This window comes from Nannobrachium achirus (genome assembly GCF_963921795.1).
Source record: "Nannobrachium achirus genome assembly, chromosome: 19".
In the NCBI taxonomy this organism is placed as follows: domain Eukaryota; kingdom Metazoa; phylum Chordata; class Actinopteri; order Myctophiformes; family Myctophidae; genus Nannobrachium; species Nannobrachium achirus.
The window spans coordinates 24,543,400-24,560,907 of record NC_137826.1 but is presented as its reverse complement, the minus strand read 5'-3'; the positions used below and the strand labels follow the sequence as shown (position 1 = coordinate 24,560,907).

General features: G+C 43.2%; 1 protein-coding gene across 1 annotated transcript in view; it reads right to left on the bottom strand.

Annotated features, from left to right (window-relative positions):
• The window catches only part of igsf9bb (immunoglobulin superfamily, member 9Bb), a gene marked incomplete at both ends in the record, with an annotated part of 140,816 nt that overhangs the window by 72,655 nt on the left and 50,653 nt on the right, over positions 1-17,508 (bottom strand). The window contains one exon of the mRNA XM_080748927.1: positions 2,964-3,115. Within this exon, the coding sequence (XP_080605053.1) occupies positions 2,964-3,115 (152 nt within the window). The remainder of the gene's footprint in view (positions 1-2,963; positions 3,116-17,508) is intronic.

Sequence of the window (17,508 nt, the reverse complement as noted above, 5' to 3'; positions counted from 1 at the left end):
TCAACTGTTTTTTAATTTGATTCCTGAAAAGTGACAGTTTTGGACATATGAGGTTTCCACCCGACAGATAAATTATGATGAATCCCTCCTAATAGGATGAATGAAGGAATGAGTGAATGAATGATTGATTTCAAAAGAAATTCCAAGATTTCAGTGCAAACACTGAAGTTACATTACATGATGATGAGCCTTACGACCTATTGGCTGTCTTTTTGAAGAACATAATAGCGGGAGTGTAGCTGAGGGTCATGATGATCAAATATAGTACAGTAGTTTCCACATGCAGCCTCTGAGGCAGAACAATCACACCATAGCAGCAGCAGGCACTTTCCCCCCATAATGGGAACCAATTTGAGAGAATAGTGCCCACTTGCTTTGCTTTAAATCTCTCGACCTATTTTCCTCACACATACATAATGGTTTTGGATGAATTATGCAAACATTTTTAAGACCCCCAAAACACACACACACACAAAAAATCTAAGTAGTCCTACATTTGAATTGTGTAATGAAAGGCAACACTTAGAGTCAACACTTAATCAAAGTACCAACTATACACAGATCTCCAACAAAATATATATTTTGTGATGCAAGACAAATTCGTTTTCCAGGGTTTTCAAAAACAAACCAAAAAATAAAAATTGGAATATCGAATATCTGACAGGAAGAGTAAAAAACAGAGTGGTCCAGTTACATTTAAAAAGACAATTAGAGCACAGTCTTATTTCTGTGAACACACAAACTCACTGTGTTGTAACAATAATATATGGCTGCAACTTATTTCTTAGTTAGCATTTATGGAATGGGTTACTGTACCTGAAAGCCGATTAGCTCCATTGTCAACTTCAAGCCCGTTAAGTACCCTTTTTGCTCTTTGCCATTTTACTTGTCTAGTATGTTAACATTGTCTGAATGTACTAATTACGGATCATATTTTTCTGTATGCCCCCCACCCACCCCCAAACACATACAGTAACACTCAGTTCACACATACATTTGCACTCAAATAGTACCACAATGGAAACAAGGCGAAACAGACGAGCCAGCAAGTTTGTGGCATCTGCCTATCCACCAACTGAAGTGAGCTGAAAGTGGCAATGGATGTCATGTAGTGCATCGCTATAATACACCAGTAGACCTGGTCCAGGCAGATGGGTGGTGGATAGCCCTTATTGTTGAACATTTTACCGTATACTGTATAGACACTTATTTCTGTGTTGATAATGTTTTAAAGTGTATACTTGCACACCAGTTTATAGAAAATGATATACTGTAATGTGGAAACTGCTGTGAAAGGGACTTATTTAAATGTAAAACATTTCTTTGAACAAAGCTGGGATATTTGAATAATTGATCGAGTGAGTGAGTGGGTGGGTGGCATATCTGCATGCAGCAGTCAATAGTTAAGAGAGGATATGCAACTGTAACTCTGGCTCTGTTCTCTCCTGTTTTCTTCTCAATCTTCCCTCACAATATCTGTGTGTAGTATGTGTACAGTATCTCTCTCTCTCTCTCTCTCTCTCTCTCTCTCTCTCTCTCTCTCTCTCTCTCTCTCTCTCTCTCTCTCTCTCTCTCTCTCTCTCTCTCTCTCTCTCTCTCTCTCTCTAGGTCGTCCTCAGACGCTCTCTCTCTCTCTCTCTCTCTCTCTCTCTCTCTCTCTCTCTCTCTAGGTCGTCCTCAGACGAGCCCTCCATCCACTCAGTCATCCCGGTTCTCCATACATCTGGCCAGCTTGTCTGCACTTTGCACTCCTGCATCTTTCCATGTCCACGTATGTTAATGTGGGACGTCCTCACGACCGGGGCCCATGCATGTGTTGGTTTCCACAGCACCACTTCGGCAGTGTCCTGGAAGTCTCATTCTCCTGGCTGCTAGACCTCTGTTGCCAGTTCTGCTCATTATAAGCTACTTTAGGTCTTCCTGTAAAGTTGCTTGTAAATATTCATATTAGCGGGTTGCTTTTGTTAATGTTTATTTTCCTTAGTGTAGTTGATTATTTGGGTCTTGCTTTCAAGATTATTAAAATATAAAGCTGATGTAATAGGGCTAAAGAGGTAAAAATGGTTGCTTCTTTTGGGCTTGTTTCTAAACCAGTTTGCTTGTTTCAATCACAAAATGTCTCATATGTGGCAGCACACTTACAGCCTCGTTAGCAAACAAACGATGCGATGCTGTGATTTCTCTCTCCATAGCACTATTACCAGCGTTGCTTTGGAGTTGATTAGTATAGGAAAATGAGAGTTGAGATTGTGAATATGCTATTTAGTTAAAATGTGCGACGGGAAAATGTCTCTGACTTATTTAGGCTTGGTATGGAGCAGTAGCAAACTAAAGGTCCATTCTACAACCCCCTCAATTCTGCGTCTCCTAGAAAAAGACGGCATACGACTGAACATGTCTCTCATCAGCGAGTCCTGACGGCTTCATCGACGGGAAGCGTCTCTTGCCGAAAAGGTCGCTTTCCGCCACCGACGTTGTCCAAAAATCTGCTTGGTTAAGACCTGCCTTAAGCTGAGTTTGATTTGTCTTTGGAGGTTGGTGCTGTTTTAACGGTAGGGTAAGTATTTTCATTTAATTCAAATAATAACAAAATGGGTCTATGTTCTGATATTACATGTAAGTATAGTGTTTGGACCATATTTGGACTTCAGCCATATCCCCCCTGTGAGGAGAAAAAAAAACAGTTTCGGTTTTGGTGGAGGAGACAGGTTTCCCTCCAATCAGGAAAGCCCGCTCCACTTGATCATGATTGGGGGGAGGCCCCCGCCTGTCACCTACATGAAAACTGAAGCTGAACTGAAACTTAAACTAAATCACTTACCCTACCTTTAAACACAGACATTTCTAAATCGTCTTCACTCAAAGCATAATTTCATTGCTTGAGGTAAAAGAGATACAGAGGCTATAGAAAATGTCAATACTTTGTAAGTCAAGCAAATATATATCAATAGTGTGTACTGTACCTTGTACTTGGCACTGTTGACCACAAGTCTGTCCTGCCGCAGCCAGCTGACTGAGGGTTTGGGATTGCCAAAGGCTGTGCAGGTCAGAGTGATGCTGCCACCTTCCTTGGCCTCTACGTACTGTGCTGGCGTGTCCGTGAATGTAGGGGGAGCTGAAGAGTCATAAGAAAATAAAGCCTGGTTAAGGGTCACACACGTGACAAAAAAAGTCGCATTCCCAATAGACCCTATTCATGCCCCGCCCACTCAGCAACTTCCTGGTGCTGACGTCACGCTTTGAAGGGGAAACCCTGCTAAAAGCCCATAGAGTTAAAGCTATACTGTGTAAGTTGCTCAACTAGTGGTCAGTAGCTCTATAGCAAACCGCGGTCGCGTCCGCGTCTTTCGGCCGTTTTTCGTTTCTTTAGAGGGGTCCCTGGTTCCTGTGCGTTCAGGCATTCCGGAGAAACGGACTCCTTCACCCGAGTATAGAGACACACGGGCGCCTACAAATATGGCCGCCCTATTGTGATAGCGACCCCACTTCAAGATGCGCTGTGATTGGCCAGCAGTGTATAACCCTCGCTGTGATTGGCCGGTAGTGTATGATGATGTAATTTTTCCGCGAAAACCGGGCCCCGGTCAGGATCATAGAAAACATATAAAGAGAAGGCTTTAGAAGCTGAAAATATCGGAGTGGGTGTTCTAAAACTTTAGCGATTTAACAGTTAGAACAATTTTAAGATTTGTTTTATAAAAAAAGTTACATGGTATAACTTTAACACAGAAATCGCACATTTAATGCAATTTCCGAATATTAAAGTATAAAATAAGGCTAGCATGATCAAGAACACAAGATAGTAAAAGGCCAAAAGCATTATAATTTACTTTACCGTTCGAAATAATGATTTGTTGGCTTTAAGTCCAGCAATTTCTGTGTTAACTCTATGGGCTTTTAGCAGGGTTTCCCCTTCAAAACGTGACGTCAGCACCAGGAAGTTGCTGAGAAATTGCTGAGTGGGCGGGGCGTGAATAGGGCTTATTCCATTCTATGGAGCTTCTTGCAAGCAAAATCACATGGAGGTCAACTCCAGGTTTTACGCGTCTGACGTCTTAGCATGCGCTGGCCATTGCCCTATGATCGCCCGTGTGATTGTACCTTGGACTCGCTTGCAGACAGGAGCTGATATACCGGTACAAGCTTGTACATCGGCTCTTGTGGGCAAGCGACACAGACGTACAACAGAGAATAGAATCAGCTTAAGGGCGAAAGAGTGAAGTCTGCTTCACTCTATCAAAGTCAAGCAGTCAGCATTGCCAAGTTGCACTGCAGCAAAATGAAGTTTACAGTCTGTACTGGGGAGGCAGGGGACACCTTGGTCACCTACTTTCAGAGCATGTAAAATAATAAAATTCAATGTTAATAGAAATATATACCAATTAAATCATTGTCTTTGCACCAATATGAATTGTAACACTTCATACCAGTAGCTGCTACATGAGCAACTAACCCACCTATACAGTAGTTTAGTATAAAAGCCCTGAAAAGATGAGGTTCCCACAATGAATATGATACATATGATGTTTTTTTTTGGAATGTTGGTGCAAAGGTAGCTAATTGGATATCATATATTAGAAACACACAGAGGGCTAGTGTTGTCATTGACCACCGGTGTGGGTGTAACGCACTGCCGTTTGTGTATGTCAGTTGTAGATGTCAGCTCGGCCTTCAACACACTAGTTCCGGGCCGGCTAGACTTGACACAAAGCTCAAAGCCCTAGGCTTGACCAAGTGCAGCTGGATATAATATTGGACTTTCTGTTGAGACGTTGCCAGGTGGTACGAATGGGAAATATAACATCTGACCTGATGAACCTCAATACTACTGGTGCCCACCAGGGCTGCGTGCTCAGCCCCTTCCTGTAGTCCTTGTACACGCATGACTGTATCAACACACACAGCAAAGATACATTTCCAAAATGTCCAGACCCCACTTTGAGAACCATTATGTTACAAGAATCCGGCTGAGTTGGCTCTCTGTTTATTCCATCTGCTCTATGGTAGCGGTCCAAACGGAAGGTACACCTGTAACTAATCTGGCTGATGGGTGAACACACAACACAGAACAACTTTGTTGCTCATTCAATTTGTACATTCCAGATACACAGTAAACTGCTATGAAGAGAGTTTTGGAGAAGACTTGGCTATACAGTGTAAAGGAAATCTTCTGGTTGGTTGAAAGGTTGCTAGGTTTCTCTGTCAATACTGACAATACGGTCCACTTCCCAGACGTTGTTCAACAGACAAATGCAAAGTTCCCTCACCTCTAGGAGGAGGATTTGTAGTGATCCCAGAGGAGGAAATGACTTCCCTGCAGTACATTGACCCACCAGCGGCTTGCTCAAAGTGAGCGCACAGGGGAGCAGTTGGAGGTTAAGTGTCTTGCTCAGGGGCACTTAACCAGGCCTGAAGCAGCCGAGGTTCGAACCGGGGACCTTTCGATTCCCAGATGGTTACACTACGGCCTGGCCTACTGCCGCCCTTGATAGAAAAAGACATCAAAGCCTCAAATGGCATCCGGCTGTGCTGCACCGTGGCAAGGGTTCATTTCACCTGAGTGTCCAGCCAAGCGTACATAATAGCAGACGACTAGCCAATTCAAACAGGTTAGCGAGATACCGTTCAATAATGCATGTGAGTGAGCCCTCTCACCTTGCAGTGACTCTCATGCTTGACTGGTCATTTGTGAGGAAGAGCCAGTCTCTATGACCAATAGATTTAGACAGTTTAGGAAGCAAAAGAGAACGTTCAGCACTCAGGAATCCTTAGATATGCAAATTGAACTACAACATTCACATACAAACACATAAAGAACAATTTCTGATTAGATCTCCTGAATCTGACGAGTAGCAACCGCAGAGAAACAACAACATTGATAAATAAATGAATTGATAATATATCAATCCCTGTTACTAAAACCTTTATGAATGATGAATCTACTCCCAGCTAAGCGATATTGTGATATGTGAATACTGAGGTTTTTACATCGTACCAGGTAACGCTGATCATGTTCAAAGTGTGGTTTGATGTTATTAAATCTCACTTTTCATCATCCGTTTCTTTATGGCATTTGTGCCTTTGTTTGTTAATAAATATAGATATAGTGATAAAGTGACAAGAGATGGGGGAGAGAGAGAGATAGAGAGAGAGAGAGATAGAGAGAGAGAGAGAGAGAGAGAGAGAGAGAGAGAGAGAGAGAGAGAGAGAGAGAGAGAGAAGCGATGATTTAATCCCAGGCACACACAGCATGTGTGTTTAGCCCACTGAGCCACAAAGCTGCCCCAAGAAAAAAGGATTTGACATCAGACAGAATCACAGGGCAATACACTGTTCAACACATAGGGCTCGATTCAGAGTTAGCTCACAATCACATACAATATGCATGTGCATGAGTCCCACAAGATCTTGGGAAACATATTATAGGCTACTCATATGACCAGCATGGCACAGTGCTTATATTTTACACAGAAAGAGACCCCCATACTGTATACAGTATTCAAATCGTGAGGTATTTTTGAATTGCCAGATTCCGTTGGGTAAGTCATGGTAAGTCATTTTAACTAATCTTAAGTCATACTGTGTACATTTTCAGTTAAGTTATTTTTTATATAATCTTTCAATGGTATGCTTTTCACAATAACCACATTAAATGCTTTTTTGTACAACTTCTGTAAATACTACTTTTTTGTCATGAGTATCTGGCCCTGGCATTCGTGCCAGGGCCAGATGACTAGTGCTTCAACAATCCCCTCCATCCCCACCCACAAACATACTGTAGACACACTGTAAAATCCTGTATTTTGATTGTCTTAAGTACCAGCTCTTATGCCTTAACTTAAAGGCCTGTCCATACTGTCTCCGACCACCAAACCTTTCGTCGGATAGTTCCGACTTTACGACGTGCAGCTTTCCGAACTCTAATTTGGGGTAATGCTTTTCAGAAGATGCATGCAAGTGACGTCATTTTCTAGTTGAACCGAACCTTTCCAACAAAATGTTCGGTGATCGGAGACAGTATGGACAGCCCTAAGAGCTGGTACTTAAGACAATCAAAATAGAGCCCCTCAGTGTTCATTTTGTAATTTTGGTTACATTTGCACAGGCGATAGGCCGGATAGGGCTTATTGTACCGGCTGCCCTTAAGCTGTACAACGAGACACATAACGGACGCTTGAAAAGGTCTCCCTTCCTAACTTAGACTGACGGAACCATTGCTGTATTGACTTTGACCTCTAAGGAACTATTGCTGTATTGACTTTGACCTCTAAGGACCGTCCAGGAAGAGTGCTCATGTGCGTCTTGCGGTGACACGCTTCCTAGTTTCTTCTTTTTTCGCACTGATTTTTGACATTGCACTATTAGGTTGTGTTGGTAGTTTCTGAGTATTTTTGCTTTATTTAACAATGACAGTGAGATACTTGTTTGCACTAACTAGCATTGACTGCTATGGTCTCTTTTGCAAGACACTTTATGTATATATACTTATATATTATTCGCCCCCTCTATTAATTTAATGCACCTTCTCTTTATTGGTACTGTACTGCTCTTGTCTTTGTTTTTTTTGTTTTTTCCCCTCTTATCTATCTTTTCTTACGTCTCTGTAACTTTGTAAATAACTGTATACTGCTGTGCTTCTACTGGACAACTGAATTTCCCCCTTGGGATAATAAAGGTATCTATCTATCTATCTATCTATCTATCTTATTCTGAACCCCTCTGAAAAGAGATGAGAATGATCAAAGGACTGACTTTGTATTTGTATTTCCTCCTGGAGAGAGATAGAGAGGTTGTAATGAAGACAACCTCGCTACGGTACTTTATCTGAGTGAAGGAAGGGAGCATTGGAACACACTGTGCTGCTGTACCTGGTTCAACTTAGATATTAATCTAAATTCTATCAGTGTGAAAGGCTGTGAGGTGTGACACGGTAGCTAATAAAATTCTGCTCTGTCTATCAGGGAAACAGGCTCTGCTGCCATTTGTGCTTTGGGCAACGTGCCCGTTCAATTTGGCCATTATCCAGTTTTAGCTTTCTCAGAATCTATTGACATAAATATTTAAACAGCTGTTTTCTTTCTCTCATTATGTTTTAAATAATAGAGATGGTGTATTTTGACTAAAAATGTATTCTCTAAAAAGAATTTCGATAATCAACTCTTTGAGAAAAACCTTCGCACACCTAGAGTAAAAGCTTAAGAGCAAGTGCGTAGGCAAAGGGCATCATGCAGTGACGGAAACGTTGACTCTCTTCCAGAAATGTTCTCCTGTACCGTGCAGTTCGGCAGTGTGTGGCCGGGCATATTACTTTGTTATTGATAATCAACTCCCACAATTTATTTCTTGCTTCTGGAATGATGCAAGTTGTAAATGCTTGCTCCACCCGGTTATGCAATGTTTTATTTATGCACATATTGCCCATATATGGAGATCCCAGGTGCCATCTGTATATGCTCACGTACAGGGGCATGGGCATGGGCATGCCCTCTTTCGTGATATATGTGTGTGTGTGTGTGTGTGTGTGTGTGTGTGTGTGTGTGTGTGTGTGTGTGTGTGTGTGTGTGTGTGTGTGTGTGTGTGTGTGTGTGTGTGTGTGTGTGTGTGTGCATGCGCGTGCGTGCGTGCATGCGTGCGTGTGTATGGACTGATTTGTTTTCTGATGCCATGACAATACATTGAGGTTAGACATGCACCCATATTTGGGCATAGCTGCAAGGGGAACTCCTTAGTTATGGCTGAGTCATGGTAACATAAACGTGACGGCGGAGGTCCGCCCCCCGGGCCTATGCTTAGGCTGGGGCAGCCATGGTCAATCAATTGACTCATTTGCGAGGGCCAAATGATTGCGTGGCAAATTTAAAGTCGCCATGCACATAATGGATATCCCTGATGTCATCAGTAAATGCCCAAATATGGGCATGCCCCCCTTTGTGCCCATATACAGTATGGAGCTGACTGATTAGTTTGCTAATGCGAGGGCCAATTATATGAACATTGCCTGAAAAAAGGGCCATTTACTATCATCAACGCCTGTGTTACACTACTATTTCATGTCAAAATGGCTGCCATTAAAAAGGTCTATTCTCTCACTTTGCACTCTGGACCCTCAGATATTTTGGTGCATGTTCGCCCCCTGCTGTCAGACATAATTTTTCATCTTTATTAAATGACTGTCACACACATCAGGCAGAATCATGCTCACATTTCTAGAAAAGAAAGTGTGACTCTAAAGGAGTATCCTGAGAGTTATTTGTCAATTCATTTTAGTATCCTAGAGCAGTAATTCTCAAACTCTTATTTTTCAGCCCATAAAGGCCCATTTGCAACCACAAATGGGCCCTTGAGGGTCCCTGGACCTCACTTTGACAACCACTGTTCTAGAGTGTTCTGATTTAATCTTTAGTTGTGCAGTGTCTCGCACCAAATATAGAAGATTTACAAGCTACGTTGCATTGTGAGATGTAGATCGGCAAAGGGTCAGAGTTCATTGGACACTCTTGCTGTGGAGTGGAGGGTGTCCTTAATCACCATGTGCAATGATGCAAATCCAACTCTTTACAAGATGCCTTTCGGGTGCTCAGAATTGCAAAGCTGTTGACACATATTATTGTGCCCAAACATTACACAAGCATCATTATGCACCACATATTGCTCACTGACATTACACATTCACTGCACGGCGCGCCATACGTTCACACTAACTGTCAACGCTTCGATTTTCTTTTCCACTGAGTTTTAATCATCTGTTCCAAATTTGTTCCAGCATCTCCTTGACATCCCCATCACTGTGTTATGATACAGTTGCCATGGGTACGTTGTCCCAGTCAAGCATGGGATGCTGTGGTTCAGATTAGTTCTACTTGCCTGGGTACTACAGTACACATATGCACTATAAACACATGAGGTAGACAGATTATTGTCTGATCCAATCTAAACATTAATTATGTGGGTGGGTTGTTGCTCTCTCACCCACAACAGGCTGTTGAGCTTGTTGTGGGTAACTGTTTTAAAGCAGGCACAACAGGTAAAATGGCAACTCGAGGTAGAAGAATAGGAGATAAGAAAGCCTGGGTTATACAACAGTGTCCTGCAGCAAAGATAGACCATCTATAAGCTACAAGCTTGTACATCTGCCATTTCCTTTGCGTAACACAGTCATATGACTGAGTATAGGCTACATTAGACATAATGATGCTTTGATGGATACATAATATGTATTTGATATTACTAGTAAGACGCCCAGTTACCCATATATGGAGACCCCTGGTACCCATATATGGAGATCCATGTACTGTATATGGAGATATGCTGTGAGAGACCAACATGCTTAATCAGTTATTCGTTATGCGAATCATACCCTATTATGCCAATACTCTGTAGAACCGGCTGTCTTGGCTATAATGGATTCTGTTAGTGTGATATGTGGCCGATGTGGCCTCCATATATGGGCATTCCCATATGAAGTCCAGCTAGATATGGGCTTAATGTTGATGACATCAGGGAACTCCATATATGGGCATAAAAGGGATTCTGTTAGTGTGACATCACAGTGAAACCAGAGCGTGATGTCAGAGTGGAAAACCCATTACTGTATGTTAAGCGTGGTTCCCCTGATATCACAGTGACATCAGAGCATGATGTCAGAGCGACAAACCCATAGACCGTAAAAAAGTGTACACGTCTACACGTCCAGGCAGACGGACACGGACAAGCTGTGCCGTTTGGGGGGGGGCTTTCCTTTTCACTTTTGTAAATACTTCAGGAGGTAGTATAATAAAATATTGATATGATCGCTGTCGGGCTGAAACCTAGTACTGTAGCTCAAATGTTAAACTTTCTATGTCCCCCCCGTAAATGAATGGCCTACTTTGTCAAACTACACATAAAAAGTAGCAGAAATAGTGTTGTGATGCGACACATTGTGAGCTTGTTGAGCAGCTATTTTGGATTTGTTTTTAAATGAACGTGAAAGGGGGTCTGTTGGTTTGAAACAATGAAAAGTATTAACAAGAGCTTGTGACTAAATAATAACAACGTTGGATCCATTGGAATACAGGCTCTTTTTTCTATTTCCTGAAAAGTACATGTTTTGGACATAGCTCAGCGGCATAGCTCAGGGGTAGAGAAACTGGTATTAGAGCACGAAGGGTATAAATCCCGAAGGGTTCCCAGTTCGAATCCGGGCTCCCCCTGAGTTAATGTCGAAGGGTCCTTGGGCAAGACTCTGAACCCCTAATTGCCTCCGGTGAGTAGGTTGGTGCCTTGCATGGCTTCCTCCGCCACCGGTGTATGAATGTGTGTGTGAATGGGTGAATGTAATGCACAATCTATGTAAAGCGCTTTGGATTAAAAGCGCTATATAAATGCACCATTTACCATTTACCATACAAGGTTTCCACCCAACATCCACAATATACTGTTACAATAACAAGCTGGTTGAGTTCATGAACTGACTGTTGTCCTTACTAGCTTACAGTTGTTCTCATATGTCTTTTCTTTTGTGCAGCACCTTATTAACACATTATTTATTTATCATCTTATTTAACAGCTAAACTCATGAAATATTTGACAACAATAGCTAGGCCACTGGTCATAGACATATCTGTGTACAGTCCATGGAAAGACGCATAGTTAGAAGAATGAGATTATTCTCATTATCACAGTTCATTTGTACATTCATATTGAGGAAATCAGTGATTTAAACATTATTTGGGTGTCATTCGTCACCCTAAACTAAAGTCCCTAAAGTCCACCTTTGTTGAGCACACACTGCACACTGTTATACTGTAGCAGAGCCTCTCAGTAGAAATGAAACAGATCGTTATTTCTTGCATGGCGTACAAGTACCGCTGAAGACAAGGAAGCTTCTGACATGCCGAGGATCAAACAGGATAAAAGCGAGCTGTTCATGGCGAAGATATTTCACTATCTCTCAGCATCTGCATGGTTGCATTCACTTCTACCCTCATGCATACTAAGCATTCTAATTGCCCCCTATAACAGAAAATGATTTGATTTGATTCAACCAGACCTTTTATAACACAGAGATCAAATCTAATAGGCTAATTCAAAGAAACACATCTTCATTTGTACTGTGACCATTTAAGGTCAAAGAATGGTGTTTGAATGTAGAATAGGCGTTGAATTTGGAATCCCCCGTGTAGTTATAATATTAGCATTGCACAGTTTATATTTGCAGTTTTCTTTTTTTTTATGGAGGGGGGGGGGTGCGTGTGTGTGCGCTCTCACACACACACACACACACACACACACACACACACACACACGCACACGCACACGCACACGCACACGCACACGCACACACACACACACACAGAGTATACTTTATAGTATACAATTCTGGATTCAGGATGATTATAATGTCCTTCATAGCTTAATGCAGTATTTTGGAGTGGATGTTTTGAGCCAGCACAGTCGGGGCTCTGCTCTTTAATCCTATTGGCCATAAGTAGTGGCCAGTGGTCATGTGTAAATCTGCTCTCAGACCGCGATGTGGAGCGTCGGGCACAATGACATTTCTATCCCCTCTTGCCCAATCTTGAGAGAGAGAGAGAGAAAGAGATAGAGAGAGAGAGAGACAGAGAGAGAGAGAGAGAGAGAGAGAGAGACCGACAGACAGAGAGAGAGAGCCAAAGATAAGAGGAACGACAGTGGGTGGAGAATTAAAGAAGGAGTGCGGTGGGTAGAGTAGAAGGGGAATACCTTTCAAGGAGACGTTAAAGATCACTGACAGAACGAGGTACAGTAGAGAGGTACAGGGGGTGTGAAAACAGACTCACACCGGAGCACTGCAGAGCAGTGCTGCAGAAAGCATGACAAGCAGGGGACGGGGGCGGAGGGGAGGGGTGGGGTTTGGGGAGGTGGGGGGGTGTTGGGTTTGAAGCTATAAGCTATTTTAAGGGGAGCAGGGAACACTAACCCTGCAAGATCTGAACCTTGCTTGTAGTTCGTTCGCCTCACCTCACATCGGTAGAGGGTCTGGGATGGGACGATATGAACATTTCATATCGCGATTATTGTGACAAAAGAAATCACGATTTACGATGTTAACGCGATAATCAAAATCCATTATCCTGGGGTGGAACATTTGCCAAAAAATAGCAGATCTACAAGCTCACAACGCGTCGCCTTTTGTGAGCTTGTAGATCGGCTATTTTTTGGCAAAGACATTTGATAGAGAGTGATAAAAAGACTGTATCAAGTACGTCTATTATAATTACCTTTTACCAAAGGGTTTAAGTGGTACCGGATATGCAGCTTGGGCAAATAAAAGGTGAATTGATCCCAGTGCATGACGGAGGACGATATCACGATAAATTAAATCTCCACGATACGATTAATTTATCATGAGTGTTTTTTATCACGATAAACGATAATATCGCGTATCGTCCCATCCCTAGTCTGCACAGCGAGAGAGAGAGAGAGAGAGGGAAGCTGCAGTGGAACTCTAAATCACCTTAGAGGGGAGGAAATAATGCAATTGGGAAGTATTGTCCCAGGAAGCCTGCCAACTGTACCACACTCCGAGTATAGTTGCCTACAGTTGAACATTTTCAACAAACTTGTCAAATCTTCTTTTGTTCTTGATGCTTTAAAGTGATACTTTGGAACACCCTGTGGTTGCATACTGTACAGTAGGTTCAGTACCGCGTGATTATGGATCCAACTGGGAAAGATGGATGGAAACGGCAAAGAGCGCTCGTTTTCAGTTATTGTCCACGACATTGCAAGCGGCGCGAATGCCAGCGGACCTTGGTCCTGCTCTTCGCCCCCGAGCGCCGCAGGCGCGAGTGGCCGCGAAGCCGGAGCGGAGCGCCACGCGAGTTACGAAGCCGTGGTGAATGCAATCGTTATATTTATGCCCAGGCCGTGAGCAAGCGCACGATAAACGCCATGATAATTGGGTTTTGGTGCACCTCGCGCGGTCCAAGTGACTACAACGGAGCGCTCCCTACGTCCGGTTCAGCCAATCACAAGCTTCAAAAATGAGTCCGGGGCGTGGTTATCCATCTTTCCCAGTTGGATCCATAATCACGCTTCAGTACCTGGTCATAATACACAAACAAAGTGGTTTCTGCTAATATGAAAAAAAAAACGAGTCCAGTTACTTTTTTCTTTTTTCGTCTGTCTACAGTATTATTTACTGCAAAACATACATCTCATCGTCCCCCATGTTACACCGACATGGGTGACGAATCGATTTCCGTGGCGCTAGAGATCTTCTTTCAAACTCAAAGGGTAACAGGAATACAGCTATTTCACTTTTTCAAAAATAAGTACCAGGGCCTAATCTTGCCTGAGTTTTCTAAACCACAATTTGGGGATTTAGCATCGCGCAAGGTGCATTCCCGTGCAAAAGGGAGGTGGCATATGTCCCAATAATAAGACTTAACACTGTCTGACACAGTAACATCAAACTCTGCCCCCCCCCTCTCTCTCTCTCTGCTTTGATGTGGTGTCAGTTGGATATAAACAGCCTACACAAGTTGCCCACCAGAAAAGTGATACTTGAATACATTGTCAGATGATCAAGTATAGGGAAACTTAGAAAACTGGATGCAACATTCATTGTAAACTATTCATACCCAGGGTATGCTGTCACTTTTATAAATGCATGCTGGTGCTAATCAGACGTGGGCAGGCTTATGTTTCTCCCTCTCTCTATCTCTACCCCTGATCCTCTCTGTCTCTCTTTTCTCTCTGTGCATCCGTCTAGGCGCTCTGGGGAAGACAGACAGCAACTATTATGTTTTCCAATAACAACTAAAATACTTCAAAAGAACAATTTTGTTCCAACAAAGAAAAAATCCAATGTTTTACATGCATAGATCTACTTTAAGGTAAGTGTGTTTAGGTTTGAGTGTGGAGCCGGCTTGTAGCAGAGGGACAACAAATTGGCTGTAAACAAACAGTTTACAGCCAATTGACTAGTTGCAATCCACAGGCACATATCCCTTAGCCTGGAGAGACGGTGGGTCTGAGGATATGAATTCACGAAACTAACAAAGCTGTCCTTCAAAATATTCAGGAATGTAATCTACTGGCAGTGTGCACAGCCTGATTTTCGTCATTTTTGGACAAAATCTGAAGGAGTAACTATAAGAAAATTGTTTTACATAAGTCAGCCTCCTGTTGGCGCTATAAAAGGCAGATGTGAAAAAAGCAGGTCAAAGGTTTTTCCTTGGCCTCTAGGGAGTGTGCATACAAAGTTTTACACTGATCGGTGGAGTTATAGGTAAAATGGCCTGTTATAGCACCACCATCAGGCTGATTTGAACATTTTGAAGTGGCATTTCTTCCTCTGCCTAGTGGTACGGACAGACGGACGGACGGACGGACGGACGGACGGACGGACGGACGGACGGACGGACGTACAGGGTGCAAAACATAGTCTTGGCCATGCCTTTCGACCTGTCGGAGACAATAATCCCTTCACGGAGAGGTGAAGCGGGGGAGTAGGGTGATATGTTATGACATCATTATCACCACGCTAACCTTCTAACACACTCACACTTCACCGGGAAAGGTTCACAGGAACGAACCAGGAGTGTCAGTTGTCGGATCAGAAGTATCATCAGTGTGGCAAGGCACTCATCCACCGTCTATGCATCACTTGCTCGCTCAGTGCCAACGACGCTAATGGCTAAGTACTACGACTAATCGCTGATAACTGCCAACGTATGAAAATGATAAGGAGAGATGGACTGCGAATGGAGCCGTATAAATAAGTGCTGGTCAGGCTACATTCAACCTCAGTATGTGCCAAGGCCCCGAACCTGGAGAGCTCCTGCTGGAAGGGCATGAGATCTCCTCAAAGTAATGGCAATGGTGCTGGAAACAATGGAGTGTCCAACTGTCCATATACCGTATCTTGAGGTTTTTTTTTTTTTTTTTTGGGGGGGGGGGGGGGGGGGGGGGGGGGTACGGTACCGTAATAACCGTCTAGAATTAGCCAGTATCTTTTATTAGAGCTTCTAGTTGAAAATCTCGTAACTTGTGGACACATAACAGCACATCAATAGTAATGAATAGTAAGCTGCAGGCTTTTGACTGGTAGGCTAAAAAGCTAAATGTAGCATACAGCATACTGTAGTTTATATTTACACTCATGTCTGGTGTGCCCAGATGGCACATTAAAACAAATCAGCATCCGTTGATTTATGGCAGTGCCAGTGTGCATATCTACAGCCTTCCAGCACTCACATTCTGCAATGTGAATCAGGGGTTTCTGTAGAATAAATGGCGGGTTTGAGTGAAGGTTAATTTGGCCGCTGCTACGGAATCATCAGTTTCATTTAGCATATGTTGTCAGTCATTAGTAATGACTGACAACAGGTTCAAAGGGACTAGTAAAGCATGGTTATGGCTCATTACCCTGCTTTAGTTCCTTTAAACCTGATTGTGACTGACCTCCATTTTTGACCGACACAATGTCTTCTGTGTCTACAGTATATACAAATATGTTACTGCACACAGATAACAGACACACTTTTGTTTAATCACTTCTTTGTCTAAATTAATCACTAAATTAACCATAACATTTAGGTATCATTTGGTGTCCTCAACCACTGTGTCCTGGCGGGCAGGGAGAATGAACTTGGTATTCCTGTGGTACCAGCTTGTGTTATCAGTGTTTTAATCCTGATAAAGTGGTGAGAGGTGTTAACCAGACAGCTGTGGGACAGCCGAGAGAGAGAGAGAGAGAGAGAGAGAGAGAGAGAGAGAGAGAGAGAGAGAGAGGGTGTGTGTGCGTGTGTGTGTGTGTGTGTGTGCGTGCGTGCGTGTGTGTGCGTGCATGCGTGCGTGTGCGTGTGCGTGCGTGTGTGGTGACAGACAGAAACAGATTGTGAACAGCAACAGTGAGTGAGTGAGGGAGAAGTGGAGACTGAGAAAAGGACGGAGCCTGGGGCTTTAAACACTTGGCGTTTCTCCAGAGAGAGGAGGAGAGAGAGACAGACAGACAGACAGACAGACAGACAGACAGAGTGAGGGAGGGACAGGGAGACGAGAGGGGAAGTCAAACAGCACTGATGAAACTGAGCTAATGTGCTGTGACCACAGGGGCGTGTGACAGCGTCTGGTGTGTCTGTTACCATGGCAACCAGTGTCAATGTATGTTTGTGCGCGTGTACGTGTGTGTGTGTGTGTGTGTGTGTGTGTGTGTGTGTGTGTGTGTGTGTGTGTGTGTGTGTGTGTGTGTGTGTGTGTGTGTGTGTGTGTGTGTGTGTGTGCGCGCGTGCGTGCGTGATTAACTGACTGTGTGGATGCTCGAGCTAGTCCTGAGTGAGTGAGAGTATAATACACTGGGCTCAGTGCATATATCTTGCTTCTGGGAGAGTTACAGGTCCTGTCATTGTTTGTGCCTGTGTGAAAATAAGCGAGTGGTAATTTGCATGCACGCGAGTGAGTGTGCACTGCTTTTGCAATATACAGTCCCTTCAGGATCACCATAGTAGTCTTATTATACACTATATGTGTGCAGAATTC